Source organism: Acomys russatus, chromosome 29, assembly GCF_903995435.1.
Source record: "Acomys russatus chromosome 29, mAcoRus1.1, whole genome shotgun sequence".
In the NCBI taxonomy this organism is placed as follows: domain Eukaryota; kingdom Metazoa; phylum Chordata; class Mammalia; order Rodentia; family Muridae; genus Acomys; species Acomys russatus.
Genome location: NC_067165.1, coordinates 31,803,579 through 31,820,925, shown reverse-complemented (window position 1 = coordinate 31,820,925; position 17,347 = coordinate 31,803,579). Strand labels below are relative to the sequence as shown.

The following is a 17,347-nucleotide window of genomic DNA, read 5'->3' as shown; positions in this document are numbered from 1 at the left end:
TGCTTGTGTTTGTGGAACTCTTGGCACGAGGCTGGGACCCATGCATGTGCCAGGACAGAGAGGCGTCTCAGTGTGTTATCCTGAGAGGCAAGTGTAGACCTGAAGAGGCTGGAACATGTGACCGTATCTCCAAACCACAGACATCCTCTGTGCCACTGGACCCTTCACTTCCGGCTTCTGCCTCTGCCTCATGTGATCTCCTTGGAAAACAGGCATAGGAAAAGGTGAAAGGGCATCTTTGGGCCCTCTCTATGAACCTGGTCACTTCCACATTTAGTGTAGTCCTCAAAAAGATCCCGAGTCAGAAGTACAGCTAATCCATTTGACAGGTGAGGAAACTGAGGCTCGGGGACGTAATTTGCCCAGGGTACCAAGGCTATGGATTAGTTACTACAGGAGATGGAGACAGAGAAGGGAAGACGGAGGAAGGAAAAGGAGGGATTCCAGTTCTTATCTTATCCCCAAACTCTTAAGATGCTGGCCTGAGGGCAGTAGTGAGTGCTAGAGAGTGAGGGGTGTGGATGGAGCCTCAGCCCTGCCTTTCCAGGTACCCCAACAGGAGTGCCTTGTGTGATGCATTCAACCAAGGGCGAGGCTTGCTTCCCAGCTCCCGGCCTTCAGGCTCTCACCGGAAGTGGCCCACACACCCATCCTGTAATGAACAAGCCAGGCAGAGTTTATCATTGATGGCTGGTACTTCTAGGGATTTCTGGAAGAGGTTAAATATTTCCCTACTGCCTGCTGGCATGGCTGCTCCTGCTCACTGCTGGTGAAAGGCAAGTGTGGGCTTGGCAGGGAAATCTAACTCTGCCAAAGTCTGTTCATGCTTTGTGTCTTTGGGACAGTCACTTGGTGTCTCTGGTCTTTGGGTTTTTGTTTGTTTGCTTGTTTGTTTTGTTTTTTCATTTTGTGAAGATGCCATTGTCCTCAGGAGTGTTTACAGGGGTTTCCTGGAACCTGATCACAACCCTTCACTCTCTTTTCCATGTTGAGATCATCTCAGCACCCCTGCACGAGCGACTGGGGTGTCTGTAATTCTGGGGTAGGAGGCTATTCCCCACTTTGCTAAATAACTGCCTCTCTCTACAGAGAAAGAGAAAGACCCGAATTATTGGCGTCAACAAGCCCAAGAGACCTTGAAAAATGCCCTGAAACTCCAAAAGCTCAATACCAACGTGGCCAAGAATGTCATCATGTTCCTAGGAGATGGTAACACTAGGAATGGAGGGGGTGGGGACAGTGGCCCTGGGAATGGAGGGGCTGGGGACAGTGGCCCTGGGAATGGAGAGGCTGGGGACAGTGGCTCTGGGAATGGAGGGGCTGGGACCAGTGGTCCTGGGAATGGAGGGGCTGGGACCAGTGGCCCTGGGAATGGAGGGGCTGGGGACAGTGGCTCTGGGAATGGAGGGGCTGGGGACAGTGGCCCTGGGAATGGAGGGGCTGGGAACAATGGCTCTGAATGGCATTGAATTTGGGGACATCGGAGTTGAGGCATTGGATAGCTTGAAAGTATGATTCCTGGTAACCAGTGAAAGGACTGTGTGGAAGAGGGCTCTAAGGGATAGATTAGGAGAAGGGAACCTACCTGTCACCTCTGCGAGTGTGAAAAGGATAGGGGAACCATCCCATGAAAATGCATGCCCTTCTGTCTGCTACCTACTGCCCTTGCCTGTCTTGGACTGAACTAGAGAGTTCTAGGTGCCTGGGAAAGCTCATTAAAAGATGTGAGAGAGTCTGAGCTCTTTGTCCCCCACAGGGATGGGGGTCTCCACAGTGACTGCTGCCCGCATCCTTAAGGGTCAGCTACACCACAACACAGGGGAAGAAACGCGGCTGGAGATGGACAAGTTCCCCTTTGTGGCCCTCTCCAAGGTAAGCCCCATCCTACGTCTGCTCTCTACCCGCTGGACTGTGAGGCCATCAGACCTCCTGGGTCCCAGGGTCCCACTGTGAAACCAAGAGAAAGGCAGTGGTTCCCAAGGCTTTTGAGGCTTTTAGTTCATTCATCTAGAACCTCTTGTGTGTGTAGCATACCCAGAAAAAAAGTGTATGTGGTACAGCGTACATCTTCCCAAAGCGGTTGGTGTCTGTGTGACTGCGCCTAGATGTTACAACTGAACATGGACCTGCTGTCCCCTGAGCTGTGTCTTGTCCCTTCCTTCCCTGACAGCAGCCACTGTCTTGACCCCCGCGCCATTGATAGATTGTGCCTGCTCTTGTGTTTTCTGTAGAGTCAGGCTAGTTCACACCTCTCCGGTTAGATTAGGGCTGTGAATTATCCAACAGCCTGCACGCTGTGAGTAGCTGTGGTTACTGGGGTGGCGGAGGGTTTGGGGGGGCTGGTTTGGGGGCAGCTTATATAGCAAGCACTTCATCAGCCCCCTCTCCATCCCCAGCTTCTTCTAGGGGAAGAGTGGGGGTGTAGTTTCTAGACCTCTAGCAAGCTCTCAGGCTCATGGGGGCCAGGGAAGTAGGCCTGCCTATAGGATCTACCTGGGCAGTATGGACATAGTGGTGACCATTTGCGGAGGCAGCAGAGAAGCCAGGTTGGACTCTCAGACCCACCCTCCCCTCCCAGGATCTCTTCCCCTCAGGGACATACGTTCTTCCTCTGCCAGCTCCCCACCCCTTGCTGGCTCCAGAGTCCGTCCCGTCCGTCCCGTCCCCCTCCCCCCCCACCCCCCCTGCTCAGAGAGACCTTGAATTCTGCCAGGGCATGGAAAGCAGGCAGCTCAGTCAGGTGACCTTGTGGTTCTGGGGGGACCTCAGTGGGCAGCGGTGTCCCTCACATCCTGTTCCCCTGATGGAAATGGAGACGGGGTGGCCATGGTGGGTTCCCAATCCCCCTGGCTGACTCTCGCTCTCTCCCCCTCTCCTCCCCCCCCCTCCCCCCGCAGACATACAACACCAACGCTCAGGTCCCAGACAGCGCAGGCACCGCCACTGCCTACTTGTGTGGTGTGAAGGCCAATGAGGGCACTGTGGGAGTGAGCGCAGCCACAGAGCGCACGCAGTGCAACACCACTCAGGGGAATGAGGTCACCTCCATCCTGCGCTGGGCCAAGGATGCCGGTGAGCCCCGTCACAGGCAGAGTTCTGTGACTGTCTGGGTCTTAGCCCTTCTGTCCATACACGGCTGGGCAGAAGCCGGCTCTGCAGAGTCAGGGATGGAGGAGCGGATGCCAGCCCACCCACCTCGGGTACAGGAAAAGTGTTCAGCTGTACCTGCCTTCATGCAAACGAGAGGAACTGAGGCCTGGGCAACTAGAGAAACTGATTGATGGGAGAGAGAGACAGTCTATGGCAGGGAGCGGGAGGTAGAAGTCCACAGAGACTCCCTTATCTACAAGGGTGCTAACCTCTCCTGTTCCACACTTCAGGGAAGTCGGTGGGCATCGTGACCACTACACGGGTAAACCACGCCACACCCAGTGCAGCCTATGCACACTCGGCTGATCGGGACTGGTACTCAGATAACGAGATGCCCCCAGAGGCTCTGAACCAAGGCTGCAAGGACATCGCCTATCAGCTAATGCATAACATCAGGGATATTGATGTGAGTGGGATGGTCAGGCATGGATGCGACAGGGTGGAGGGATAGCGAGGTGCTGGGGTGGGTGCCTCAGACCCAAGATGGCCTGGGAAAGGCCTGGGTTTCCCTCATTCCTGGGAGAGCTCCCAACTCATTAGGGGATTTGTGGTTGGGACAGGTATCCACTGTAAGGTTTCTCTGTGGCGGGGCTTTAAGGTGAACCCTCATGTGGCTGCCACACCCGAAGAACTGAGTGCCTGGGAATTATCCAATAAGCTGGAGCCTGATGCTACACCCCACCACTACCAGAGTATGCACTGACACCTTACACACACACACACACACACACACACACACACTATGCAATGACACACTCACAATGTGGTCTTTTTGTTTTGTTTTGTTGTGTTGTGCTTTTTGTTTTGTTTGTTTTGTTTTGGGGGGGTTGGGTTTTGTTTGTTTGTTTGTTTGTTTGTTTTTGAGACAAGGTTTTTCTGTGTAGTCTTGTCTTGGCTGTCCTGACTCACCTTGTAGACCAGACTGGTCTCGAACTTACAGAGATCCTCCTGCCTCTGCCACCCGAGTGCTGGGATTAAAGGCTTGTGCCACCACGCCTTCACAGTGTGGTCTCAAGAGATGACCTGCCCTACATAGTGACATAGTCACACTTGCACAGAGTGGCACATGCCTGCACACAGAGCTGACCATGCCTTTTCCCACCCTTGATTTGCTTGTTGCTAGCTGTGTGGCTTTGGGCTGTTAACCTCTCTTAGCCTCCCCTTGTACAACCCTTCTGCCAACTGGACCTGTTCCAACAGCTCACTGCGAGACCTAAGTAAGAAAATCCCAGGTGCGTTTGGCACCGAGCCTGGTCCCTGTGAGTGTTGTTCAAGTGGCAGCCCCTACATACAAGCCACTCACCCTTGACACACATGTTTCCACAACCAAGCAGGTTCTAACATGCAGGCCTCAGCTCTTGGAGAGAATTTCTGGGGGTTGGCCATGGCTTAGATCCTCTGAGCCTGAAATATGGGCCGAGTAAGGCTCAGAGAAGCCCTGGAATTCGGGTCCCAACTCTCTCTGCCCTCCTGCAGTATCTCATGCCCCCTGGCAGGTGAAGGCTGCCTTCAGGACCAGTGGTCCTGTTGACTCCTCTTAGGAAAAGAGCCACCTGGGACACAGCCAGCTGCCTGGCTTTATTTCCACCTGCCTTCTCCTCCCATTTCCCACCAGGGTGCCCCACATGCCCGCTCCCAGGCTGCGGGGAGGCCAGGATGAGATCATGTGTGAGAACACTGGTCCCACTGCACAGGGGTAATTACTGTAACTCTTTAGCCAACTTGGGCAAGAGTGGCTGAGGCAGGGAGAGGCACTTTGGGGAAAGATGCTTTGGGGGACAGTGAAGAAAGCTGGGGCCTCCTGGAGCCGTGAGGGTGTGAGCCAAGGAGTGAAAGAGAAAGTCCTAAAACCCTCTGCGTCCCCACTCTCCTCTTCCAGTTCCATTTGCCCTCTGTCACTACCACCCCAAAAGCCCCCCAGACATCCGTGAAATAAAAATCCTGGTGTCCACTCTGAAAATAAATATGGAGAGGAGAGAGAGAGAGAGAGAGGAGAGAGAGAGAGAGAGAGAGAGAGAGAGAGAGAGAGAGAGAGAGAGAGAGGAGAGAGAGAGAGAGAAACCCCAAACCCCAAAGGCAAACATCAAGTCTGTTATTTGGCACTTTAATGAGCCCGTGTGAAGTCGCCGCTGGGCTGGGAACCACGCGCTCCCAGAAGGAAGATTGGGGGCTTCAGTTCCACCCCAAAAATGCCGAGGGGTCAGGTTCTGTGGGAAACAGGAGAAGGAGCCAGCAACCTGGAGTCCTTTTCTCCCAGGCCCGGTCTGAACTACCCAAGCGTCTCTCCACACGGTGGGGGTTAAGACCGTAGCTTCCTTGGGAGCGAATCTGTCCACCTCCACTGCTCTCTTCTGTAGGGGCGTCTTCGATTATAGGATACACCAGCAACACTAGATGACCTGCCATCCTTTTCCGGACAGTCACTCCCATTTCATAGACTAGGACACTGAGGCCCTGCAAGATCAAAGAAATAGGCCCTTGATTAACAAGCAGTAGAGTCGGGTCTTTACTTAAGTGTCCTTGGTCTTCCTGGGTGCTCATGGCTGTCCCTAGGTCCCTTCCCCACGCCCACTGCCAGCCCAGACACCCAGCTCTCTCTGCACGCCATAGAACCCTAGTTTTGCCATGGGTAATAGACTAGACCAGAGTAGAACTTGGCCCCATCTGCAGACAGTAGATCTCAGGTGTCAGCCAGGGGCAGCAGCTTGGGCTGGTGCCCATGGTGACAGGAGGACACGGTATGGTGGTCACCATGGGCTGTGGCTGTTATGTTCTTGGCTCCTGCTTTAAAAATAGTTAGGACTTCAAACATGGATTCCCTAGGAAAACAAACAACCCCGCGTCCGTCCGCCCGCCCGCGCATGCCAGCCACAGTGGATAAAATTAGCCTGGCGGTGACTCCATGGACGTGAGGCGGCCTGTGTTTGCCCAGGCAGCGGGCTGGTTCCCAGCTGGGCTGCCCCGAGACCTCCCTGGCTAAGGCCACTCAATGTGGACGAAGCAACTCCCGGAGGATGGGGCTTCCGTGTAATATAGCAGAGCCCTTGGGGGCTTCTGGTAGAGAAACGGTGGGTTCTGGGTTGGAATCTATCTGTGCCACACACCACTGTGTACTTGAGGGCCAAGATACCACATCTCTGTGCTCCAGTCTACAGTAAGAAAATGCTGGCTGCTTCCCTTGCAGCTAGGGTAGGAGGTTGAGTGACTTACTCTGCCTTACTGCCTCAGGGTCTGTTGTACAGTTAAAAAGGGGGGGGGGGGGGAAGGGGTGTGTGTTAAGCTATGGATGGTAAGCATTTGGGAGCACTAATGTTCCACCCAGAAACCCCAAAACCACGGTTCTGCTAGGCCAGCGATTTCATCTCTCCAATGTGAGCAAATAGAGGCTGAAAGAACCCTGGCCCACTCTTTACCTGGCTGGGCAAGAGTTCACACCTACACCGAAGCTGGCATCTGCTTTCCAAGCCGGGACCCCTGTGGCTTCTGGACAACTTAGAGCTCTGGGTGTCACCGGCTCCTGTGTCCCTCAGGTGATCATGGGTGGTGGCCGGAAGTACATGTACCCGAAGAACAGAACTGACGTGGAATACGAGCTGGATGAAAAAGCCAGGGGCACAAGGCTGGACGGCCTAGATCTCATCAGCATTTGGAAGAGCTTCAAACCCAGGCACAAGGTAGCCGATGGCTGCAGGTGGGATGAGCTGTGGGACCTTGGGCCATGGGACTCCCAAGCATGTATCGACCGTCCTCTCCAAGTGAGGGTTTTGTTTGCTCTACCTTTTACAGACCAGGGGCTGACATGCATGCTCCCTGTAGGGAGGGCACCAAGGGGGATGGTGCCAGGGTCAGGGAGTCACTTGGATGGACCCCCAGGCAGGCTGGGCACCTAACACAGGGAATGGCGTGCACTTGGATGGCAGGAGGTCAGGGCCTGGAGGCATCTAGAGGGGGTACGGAGGAAGCCTGCAAAGTAGGAGGGCACGGCCAGGCAACACTGGGCAGACGACAAGAGAACACAGCCGAGCAGAAGTGTGCTGGCTGAGGGGGAGGTGTAAAGCCCTCAAAGGACATCCCCTGGGCCAGGGCATGGGTGGGCTGAGAGGGAGGCTAGAGCAAGGTTAGGCCAGGCTCTGGTTCCTCTGAGAGGCCTCTGGCCCTTTAAATCTGCCACTGCAGGCCAGCTGGGCAGCTGGGTCTGGAAATGACTGTGGTCAGGGCTGAAGACAGTGGGGAGCATCCTGGCAGCCACTTTGATGTCACTCTTGGGTTGGGTTTCTCAGGGTTCCATGGCGGTCGGTCCCTGGGGAGGCTTGGTGAGATGTGGCTGAGTCAAGAGTGAGGTTGGAGCAAGGCTAGGGACAGCCCCATGGCTGGGTAGGGGGTGTGGGAGTGAGCCACACTGTTCTCTTTCGCCTCTTGGGCCAGCTTGGACAGACAAACCAGAGACACCCGCCTCCTTGCCCCAGCTTCCATGGTCAGAGCCAGCAGGCCATCCTTCTTGCCCTGGGACTCTGTATAGACTCCTGGCGTAGAGAGGGGGGCCTCTGCTATGGCCGTGAGCCCTGCCTGGTAGGGTCGCTCTTGGGGCCCAGATTCTGGGCATACATAGAAGGGCCTAAAAGTGGTTCTCAATAACCATGCTGTGTGTGTGTGCTCCGGCGTCCTCATCTGTAAAGTGATGCAAACGTTGGATGAGAGAAAACAGATGCACCTGACACAGCAGGGCTCTGGGGACCCGAGCTCCATTCCTGCGTCCCTCTTCTTCCTACCCCAGAGCAACCTAGAGGATTGAAAAAACCACTCCTGAGCCTGGCATGGTGGCACACGCCTTTAATCCCAGACTCGGGAGGCAGAGGCAGGCGGATCGCTGTGAGTTCGAGGCCAGCCTGGTCTACAGAAGAGTCTAGGACAGCCAAGGCTACACAGAGAAACCCTGTCTCAAAAAACAAAAACAAAACAAACAAACAAACAAAAAAAGCTATTCCTAAGGCCACTGCCCAGAGAAGGCAAGCAAGCTTTCTTAAAGACACACAGCAAAATCCTTGCAGTGCTGGGCCCAGCCTCGGATAACCCAGGCAGAAGCTCATTCTGTGTTTTTGTCCTCCTGGAGAGGCAGTGCCTCCTTTATCTCCCCTCCTGGATGGGACTTCCAAGGTACAGCCAGTGGACTTCACCCCACCTGGCTGTCCAGAGGCCCCCAAACACCACTCATTCCCTTCAGTGGGTATTCAGGTCGCTGTGACCTACACTCCTCTCAAGTTTGCCCTGTGACCCTGTCGTGGGAAACCATCCTGATTCTGGTTGGATCAGTTCCTGTTTTACCTTCAGGACCCCGCCAAAGGTGTCCTCTCCATCAGGAAGCCCTCCTTGATCCAGTCAGTCCCCAGTACATGATAATCTCTATATAGCTGTCATTTCTTGAGCACAGAGATGGTAGGTGCTCAGGGCAGGGGAATGTAACCACCCTGACTCTGAGGCCACCCAAGGCCATCCCCAGATTTCCCAGCCTATGCTGACACAGCCCTTCTCATCTCCCCCCCCCCCCCCCCGCATTCCCCAGCACTCCCATTATGTCTGGAACCGCACTGATCTGCTGGCCCTTGACCCTTCCAAGGTGGACTACCTCTTAGGTAAGTAGGGAACCCATGGCTGGGCCTATAGGAGGCAGCCCCAAGTTGCAGGGCCTTCCAGGGTGCAGAGGAGGAAAGAAGGTTTGGTTTGTGGAGTTAAGCTGTGCAGGAAGATGAACCCCAGTTGGCATGAAAAAAAAAAGTCTTAACGATGAGAGAGGGGAGGGTACATGTCACAGCCAGGGCAAAACCAGCCAGGCAGCCTCTGCCAGTCCTTGGGGGTAACCCCTGTTCCCTAGAGAGTAGGGCCCAGCAGAGGAAGCAGGGAACAGAGGCTGATGGGCACAGAGGCCAGCTTACCAGCAGGAGGCTGGTGGCTTACCACAGGGGCTGAGCAACAGGAGGCTGGTGGCTCGCACCATCTTGGAGATCAGCTCCTGCTTGCTAGGTGGCGTGGCATAGAGAGTATACTGGGCTCCCTGGAGCCGATGTTTGGCCACGGCATGGTGACAGGGTGAGGGATGGCTCTCGTATGGGAGTGAGCCGAGGACATTGACCCCTAAGTTTCTGCTGCGTCACCGCACAGGCCACTGTGCCCTCGGACTCACCTGTAAATATACACGTGCTTATGTTGCCCATACTGAGCCCAGTCCAGAGTCCACTGCCTCGGGGACGTGGTGCTGCCTCCTCTTAGGTTTGAGTCGCACAAGCTGTCCTTTCACCTGCTGAAAACAGCAAGTTTGTTGGGCCCCTCGGAACCTCTGCTCCTCTGAGAGTTGTGCTGTCACCTCCGCGCCCCCCCCCGCCCCTGGTGAGGTGGGCTGTAGCCCCGTGCCCCTGGTGAGGTGGGCTGTAGCCCCCGTGCCCCTGGTGAGGTGAGCTGTAGCCCCCGTGCCCCTGGTGAGGTGAGCTGTAGCCCCCGTGCCCCTGGTGAGGTGAGCTGTAGCCCCCGTGCCCCTGGTGAGGTGAGCTGTAGCCCCCGTGCCCCTGGTGAGGTGGGCTGTAGCCCCCGTGCCCCTGGTGAGGTGGGCTGTAGGCCCCGTGCCCCTGGTGAGGTGGGCTGTAGCCCCCGTGCCCCTGGTGAGGTGAGCTCTAGACCCTGTGCCCTTGGTGAAGTGGTCTCTGAGAATAATGAAAACTATAAGCCTAGTTCTGGATCCATGGAGCCTCCCCATATTTACTCCAAGTTGAATGTAGGGAGTTTTGTATCCCCTGTGACACTCTGACCGAGTTCCTGGGGGCCCTCCCAGTAGGCTCAGGGCTCTCGGCACCCACGTCCCTGCTTGCGTCCACAGGTCTCTTTGAGCCGGGGGACATGCAGTATGAGTTGAATAGGAACAACCTAACTGACCCTTCGCTCTCCGAGATGGTGGAAGTGGCCCTCAGGATCCTGATGAAGAACCCCAAAGGCTTCTTCCTGCTGGTGGAAGGTAGGGCCTGATGAAGGTGGACCTTCTGGAAATGTGACATGGGTTAGGCAGTGGGATGGATGGTACAACTTTCAAAGAGAATTGCCAGTTTGGAGGTGAAGAGAGGGTGTGGTGGAAAGTTCCAGCAAAGACAATGGGAGTTCAGAAGAGACGGAGACTGCCTGTCTACCAGCCCGGTCTGAGTGGGCTTCCTGGCAGAGGAGAAGTCGTCTTCCTTGGAGGAGCCTTTCTCCAAGCTCTGCCTGTGGAGGGCCATCCAGTCTCTAAGCGTCACCTATGCAGAAACAGTTCCACCTGCTCTGTGGCAGTCTGAGGAGGCCAGGGAGGTGACACTTGGGTTCTTGTCCTCACCGTGGGGCCTTTGCTAAGCATTTTTTTGTAAAACGGGGCCAAAAATTGTCCCCTGTCCTAGACTGGTGGCTTAGCTCCATCGCACATAGAAGCATGGAAGCAAAGCAAGGACATAGGACTGCGGGGGATGATGACTCAGCTAGTAAGATGCCTGCCACACAAGCGCGAGGGCCTGAGTTCAGATCCCAGGACCCTTGTGAAAAGTCGGGCGTGGTGACGCTTGCCTGTGGTCCAGCACTGAAGGGAGTGGACACAGCTGGGTCCCTGAGGCTCAACAGTGAGCCTGCCTAGCTGAATCCATAACCTTCAGGTTCAGTGAGAGACTCTGTCTCAAAAAAAAAAAAAAAAAAAAAAAAAAAAAAAAGAAGATGGAGGGGCTGGTAAGACGGCTCAGCAGTTCAAACCCAGCTCTTGTAGAAAACCCAAGTTCAGTTCCCAGCACCCACATCAGAGAGCTTGCGACCTGTGATTCCAGCTCCAGGGGGTGCAGCACAGACACAGGAGTCTGCAATAAACGTCATGAGAATAATTTGGGCACAGAAGGCTGATTACAAATTGGGAAAACGCTGGGCATAAATTTCTGGCCAAAAATCCAATTTAGAGGATCCAATACCCTTTTCTGGCCTTCACAGGCACCCTCTGTGTACACACACACACACACACACACACACACACACACACACACAGGGGGGGGGAGGGGGGGAAAGGGAATAAAATTAAGCCAGGCTGTGGTGGTTGTTCACACCTTTAGTTCAAGCAGTAGTGCAGGCGTGTATCTGAGTTCGAGGCCAGCCTACATAGTGAGTCTCAGGACAGCGAAGGCTACAACAGAGAAATCTTGTCTCAAAATAAATAAATAAAATAAAATGCTTTAAAACTAAATAACTAGAGGTGGGAAGTGATTGAGAAAAGACACATAGTATCATCAGTCTTCACACACACCCCCATGGGAAGCCATGCCCACACCCATAACTAGCAAGGACATAGCTCTGGGGGAGCAGAGGGGGAGCGTTATCCCTCAGTGTTTCCATTGCTATCATTGTAATTACATAGTAGCCAAAGCAACAATGGGAAGCAACAGAGTTCCAAGAATCTTCTAGAATTTCTACAGCCCTTGCCTCTGTGGTCCCTTGCATGGCCCTGCTGAGACATACATACATTCATTCCATGCAGAGACACACACACACACACACACACACACACACACACACACACACACACACATGTCCCCGATAGACACATGCTCACTCAGGTCCCTCCACCCTCCAGAGGCCGGTGGCCACCAGCCCAGCTAAGGCTGCCTTCTTGCCAAGCCCTGGGGTTCCCACCAGCACAGCGGTCTCGGCCTGGCCCCAAGCAGGCCTCTGATCTGAGGAAGCGCCAGGAACCAGTGGTGGTGAACATGGGTCCCCCGGGGAGTGGTCGTCTTTGTGAACAGGGCCAGGCCAGCCTGCCAGGCCAGCTGCTCCCAGAACCACAACAAAGAGATGGCCAGCCTGCCCACCCTGCCAACCCACCAGCCAGGCCAGCAGCGAGGGGGAAGTTTGTGGAGAGGGAGCACTGCCTGGCACCACAGCTCACAGCCCTCAGAACTGGGAGTGACCACTAGGTGGCGTCCTGCAGGCAGCTAAAGGAAAGTGGTTGCTAAAACCCTACTCTGAGGGTCCACCATTATGGGATCGAACCTTCCACTGACCTTTCTGGAAGGCCACCATAACACTGCCCAGGCACTGGGGGATTATCCTGTGGTGAAAATCCAGAAGTCCCCATGATTTCTGTTCATGGAGGAAACAAAACTGGGGGCTTTGAAATGAGTCAGACCTGAACCCCTATCCAGTACCCCTCCGTGAGAACACCATTCTCCCACGATTCCTTGATTGTTCTATCTGTACACAGGGCTGAGACACCCCCTCTGCCCGGGGTTGCTGTGAAATCAAACGAGATGCCTCTTGGTCGTGCCTAGCACACAGTAGGGACTCAAGCATGCTCCCCCTCCCTTTCTTGTCTTTCCCTCTCCTGAAGCCTCTTCAGTTACCCCTTAAAACAGCTGAGAATGCTGATCTAGGAACAGAGGGGTCAGGGAGCAAGCCAGGCTCTCTGGTCCCATGGTTCTCCCTTTACCCAGTAGCTCTGCTTTCTCCACATGGGCTTGTGGCCACATCCCCCTTCCTCACCCTCTGAAGGCCACTGGACTGTGTGAGATGCCTGAGGGTGGACCTGGCACGAGGAGTCCCTGGTGAAGGTCAATGTCATTCCCTATCAAGGAGATGTTAATCTGATGACAGTGTCCTGGGGCCTGTGAGGGCATGACTCCCTCTCCTGTCACCTCATGGGAGGCCTTTGTTCTTGATGTCCCTAGGAGGCAGGATTGACCACGGACACCATGAGGGCAAGGCCAAGCAAGCGCTGCATGAGGCAGTAGAGATGGACCAGGCCATCGGGAGAGCCGGGGCCATGACTTCTCAGAAAGACACCTTGACGGTGGTCACGGCAGATCATTCCCACGTTTTCACTTTCGGTGGATACACCCCCCGCGGCAACTCTATCTTTGGTGAGTAGGCCACAGAGGACACCCCTGCCCCCTGAGGAGCTTGGCTATTAGGGGCCTGTTGGCCAGGCTGTCAGTTCTTCATTGTGACCTTGGGCCCCCTTTCCTGTGTAGGTCTGGCCCCCATGGTGAGCGACACGGACAAGAAGCCCTTCACATCCATCCTATATGGCAACGGGCCTGGCTACAAGGTGGTGGATGGTGAACGAGAAAATGTCTCCATGGTGGATTATGGTGAGGCCACCAAGGCCAGGACCGGGAGGAGAAAGGGTCTCCATCCCTCAAGGATGGGCTGATGTGGGCTTGAAGTAGCCTAGATTGGGTCAGAACCTCAGTTTGGGTTCGCTCCTGTACCTTAGTGACTTTCACCTTTCTCAGCGTTTATTTCTCCCATGAAAAGGCTTTCTGCCTTCTGGGGACTTTACCCATGGAGGATGCCATGGGTCTGATGAACCTAGCTTGGTGCCTGGCCTGAGTGGGTACCACATGCATGTTACTAGATGGATGGATACTCCATAGTGGGCTGAGAGTGTGGTCTTCTGCATCAGGCAGGCTTGGTTTGAATCCAGTTGCCTCTGGGGAAATACCTTCCCTGGGTGCTGAGCCCCGGCTTCCTCTCCAGTCTCGGGGTGATGGAAAAGGGGGCGCTTCTCTCACAGCATTGAGGTCCAGGGCAGGCACTCAGAAGATGTTTCTATCCTACAGCTCACAACAACTACCAGGCCCAGTCTGCCGTCCCCCTGCGCCACGAGACCCACGGTGGGGAAGATGTGGCAGTCTTTGCCAAGGGCCCCATGGCACACCTGCTTCACGGCGTCCATGAGCAAAACTACATCCCCCACGTGATGGCGTATGCCTCCTGTATCGGGGCCAACCTTGACCACTGTGCCTGGTCCAGCTCAGCGAGCAGCCCCACCCTAGGGCCCCTGTTGCTCCCACTGGCTCTGTTCCCACTAAGCATCCTGTTCTGAGGACCCAGGTCCCACAAGCCCACAATGGACAGCCAGCTCCCCTCCCTATGTGGCCCATCACCTGGTAGCCCACACTCAAGGGAGAGGCCCAGGCAACCTCCAGCAGGAACAGAAGGGTACTACCTGCCTCGCTTCCGTCCGGAACCCTCCATCGGCCAGATGATTCCTGGCCCTGCCTTTACTTCCTACTCATAGCCCTTGGCCAGCAGGGTAGGATTCTCTCTTTGGGCAGGCAGGACACACACTGCACAAATTCCCAAAGCACCTTATTTTTCTACCAAATATATTCTCCGGACCCTGCAACCTCCATGGAACATTCCAGATCTGACCTTTTCTCTCCCCCATCCCTTCCCTCTGGAACACTGGGCCCCATAGTCACGGCCAGTCCCCAAGTCCAGCCCTCCCTGAAGGGGAGACCAGGTCTGCTCAGGATGAGACTCTCCCAGGAAGCCACCTCCGGGGTTGGCTGTCCACCCAGGGTGGCCAGGCTGGGAAGAGCAGCCCAGCCGGACAGGACGCACACTCCCCACCCAGCTCCAGAGACGCTCGCCAACCCTTGACTGAAGTGGCTCTCCTGTTTGGAACAGGAGAAAAAAAAAAAAAGAAAAAAAATTTTTTTAATTTCTCTTTTTGGTGTTGGTTAAAAGAGAACACAAGACATTTAAATAAAACGTCCCAAATATTTCTGAGGCCAGCACTGAGTCTTTGTGGTCAGTGGGAAAGAGACCAAAATAGGCTCATTGCTCAGCAAAGAACTGGACTCCGGATCCCAGGGTGAGGGTATGGGGAGCAGAGATGTCAGGGCTCCTGCTAGCCAAGCGGGGAGGGGGTGGGAGAGGGGGTGAGGGGCAGGGAGAGGGAGTGAGGGGCAGGGGGAGGGAGAGGGGTGAGGGGCAGGGGTGGCACTTCACCATCATCGCTTGCCATGGTGTGGATCCATTATGTTTCAGTGCCCCCGTGTACGGCAATGGGAAACAAGCTACCATGAGGATTAGAAAAAGAGAGTCTTAGCCGGGCATGGTGGTGCACACCTTTAATCCCAGCACTCAGGAGGCAGAGGCAGGCGGATCACTGAGTTCAAGGCCCCAGCCTGGTCTACAGAGTGAGTCCAGGACAGCCAAGGCTACACAGAGAAACCCTGTCTCAAAAAACCAAAAAAAAAAAAAAAAAAAAAAAAAAAAAAAGAAAGAAAGAAAGAAAGAAAGAAAGTCTTAGCTGGGCGGTGGTGGCACACATCTTTAATCCCAGCACTTGGTGGGCAGAGGCTGGCGGATCGCTCTGAGTTCAAGGCCAGCCTGGTCTACAAAGCAAGCCCAGGACAGTCAAGGCTACACAGAGAAACCCTGTCTCAGGAGAGAGACAGAGACAGAGACAGAGACAGAGACAGAGACAGAGAGAGACAGAGGAGAGAGAGAGAGAGCGGAGAGAGGGATGAGAGAGAGAGAGAGAGGAGAGAGGACGGAGAAGAGAGAGAGGGAGGAGCGCGAGAGAGAGGCGAGAGTGAAGAGGGGAGAGAGAGAGAACAGAGGAGAGAGAGAGAGAGGAGAGAGAGAGAGAGAGAGAGAGAGAGAGAGAGAGAGAGAGAGAGAGAGAGAAAGTGTCTTTTGTCTCTAAACCCGCAGCAGGGAGGGCTTCAGTGCCCTGCCGCACCGCACCCTCACAACACGTCGTCCGCAAGACGCACTGCATAGCCTAGTGCAAGGTATCAGCTTCCTGGTGCCTTCATCAGCAAATCCTGAGCACATGCCAGGCACTGCATAAAGGCTCAGTAACTGCTTGGCAGTGCTCACTGAGGCCTCACAAGCATAATAGCCCGAGTTTGATCCCCAGAACCCAAGGAAGGTAGGAGGAGCAGGCTTAGTCCACGATGCTGTCCTCCAACCTCCCACCCTCATGCTGTGGCAATGCGCGTGCGCACGCGCATGCGCACACGCGCACACGATTCTACTGAAGGTTCTTGGTGAATGGGTACACACGTGCCTTCCCTTGCAGTGCGTCTAGCAACCTAGCAAACGATCTTTCCATGCTCACTTCTCATGGGAACGCTACAGACATTTGGGGTGCAGAGTCCCCCCCAAGTTTGCCCCTCTGCTTGTGAGCATGAACACTGGCGCCTGCCTATAGCCAGTGAAGCTAGCCTGGTGCTTTGTGTCTAGTCAGTCAGCTTTTATGAATGAGGACACCCACAGCGCGGGAGGCCATATGACTGTCAAGGTCCCCCACATTGCGGGACAGGGACTTGAATCCAGATTTGCCCGATGCCAATGTTCCTGTGCTTAATGACATCTTTTATTTGCTTCTAATACATTTCCAAATTCCTGCCCACCCAGTCACACAGCCAATGGCGGTGACTCACAATTCACACCAGTTAAACAGGAACCAAAGACTGACTTTCTGCAGTGGACGTCCTCCAGGTCTGAAAGGACACTGAGAAAAGTTTTCTCTGAGCTTCCTAGCAGTCAGTGCAAAGAGGAGAGCACAGCTAAGCTGGTGCAGGGATGGGAAAGACAGCTGTATTAGTCTCTCCAGGACAGAGATTTGTGCCTCAGCTTGAACTGTGCATCACAGTGCCTTGAGGTGTTAGCATAAATGCCTTTGCAGTCCTCTCTCTGGAGCAGCATTTAAGCAGTTCCGTATAGTCACATGGGAGCTGTTTGCTGTTAAACATTCCCCAGTACGCCCTGCAGTCCACCAGTGCTAATGCTAAGAACAGGATTGCCAACAAGGACTGGAGACCAGGATGGGGGCGGGGGCTGGGGGGCGGGGCAGAGGGGGTGGGAACCGTGCCTTTGTGTCTCAGGCTGCGTTGGACATGAGTTACTGAGCTGTGAGGAAGCAGAGACAGAGAAAGAAAGAGAACAAGGGAGTTGTGTGGCTAGGCAGGAGGGTGCGAGAGGCACACTTCAGAGTCACCCCCCACCCCCGGGGTGTGGAGGAAGTGGGGTGTTTATTCTCCATCTCCCCTCCCTCCCTGCCTAAGGCCTGTGCCACCTACAGGTCACACCGAGCTTCCAGCTTGCTTTGTGAAGGGCTGGAACCCCAGACCAGGTATTGGAATCAGGATCCTCGAGGGCACAGACACATCAGCTGAACAACCTTGCGATGTGCTGCAGGAGGGGAGCATGGCTGAATGAGAACCATGGGGCCCACACCGCCGTTCTCAGCCCAGTGGATACAGCCTCGCACGCTGTGGGCACTCAAGACCCCACTGTGAACATGCAACTCTTCCTCTTTGGGTTGCTGTGCTCGCACTCCAGAGGGCTGGCGCCCGGCTCACACACATTGTAGGACCACTGTCACCTTGGCAGCTGATCACGTGGGATATGA

At 54.9% G+C, this 17,347-nt stretch overlaps 1 protein-coding gene across 3 annotated transcripts in view; it reads left to right on the top strand.

Annotated features, from left to right (window-relative positions):
- Positions 1-14,691, top strand: part of Alpl (alkaline phosphatase, biomineralization associated) — a 53,099-nt gene extending 38,408 nt beyond the window's left edge. For 2 of the 3 annotated variants that reach the window (XM_051171484.1, XM_051171485.1), the window contains exons 3-12: positions 1,090-1,209; positions 1,757-1,872; positions 2,898-3,072; positions 3,381-3,556; positions 6,681-6,824; positions 8,711-8,780; positions 10,016-10,150; positions 12,861-13,052; positions 13,164-13,283; positions 13,755-14,691. In XM_051171484.1, coding sequence (XP_051027441.1) covers positions 1,090-1,209; positions 1,757-1,872; positions 2,898-3,072; positions 3,381-3,556; positions 6,681-6,824; positions 8,711-8,780; positions 10,016-10,150; positions 12,861-13,052; positions 13,164-13,283; positions 13,755-14,020 — 1,514 coding nt within the window. In that variant the 3' untranslated portion in view covers positions 14,021-14,691. The remainder of the gene's footprint in view (positions 1-1,089; positions 1,210-1,756; positions 1,873-2,897; positions 3,073-3,380; positions 3,557-6,680; positions 6,825-8,710; positions 8,781-10,015; positions 10,151-12,860; positions 13,053-13,163; positions 13,284-13,754) is intronic. The other variant, XM_051171483.1, reaches the window with a different exon arrangement.
- Positions 14,692-17,347: the final 2,656 nt, after the last annotated feature.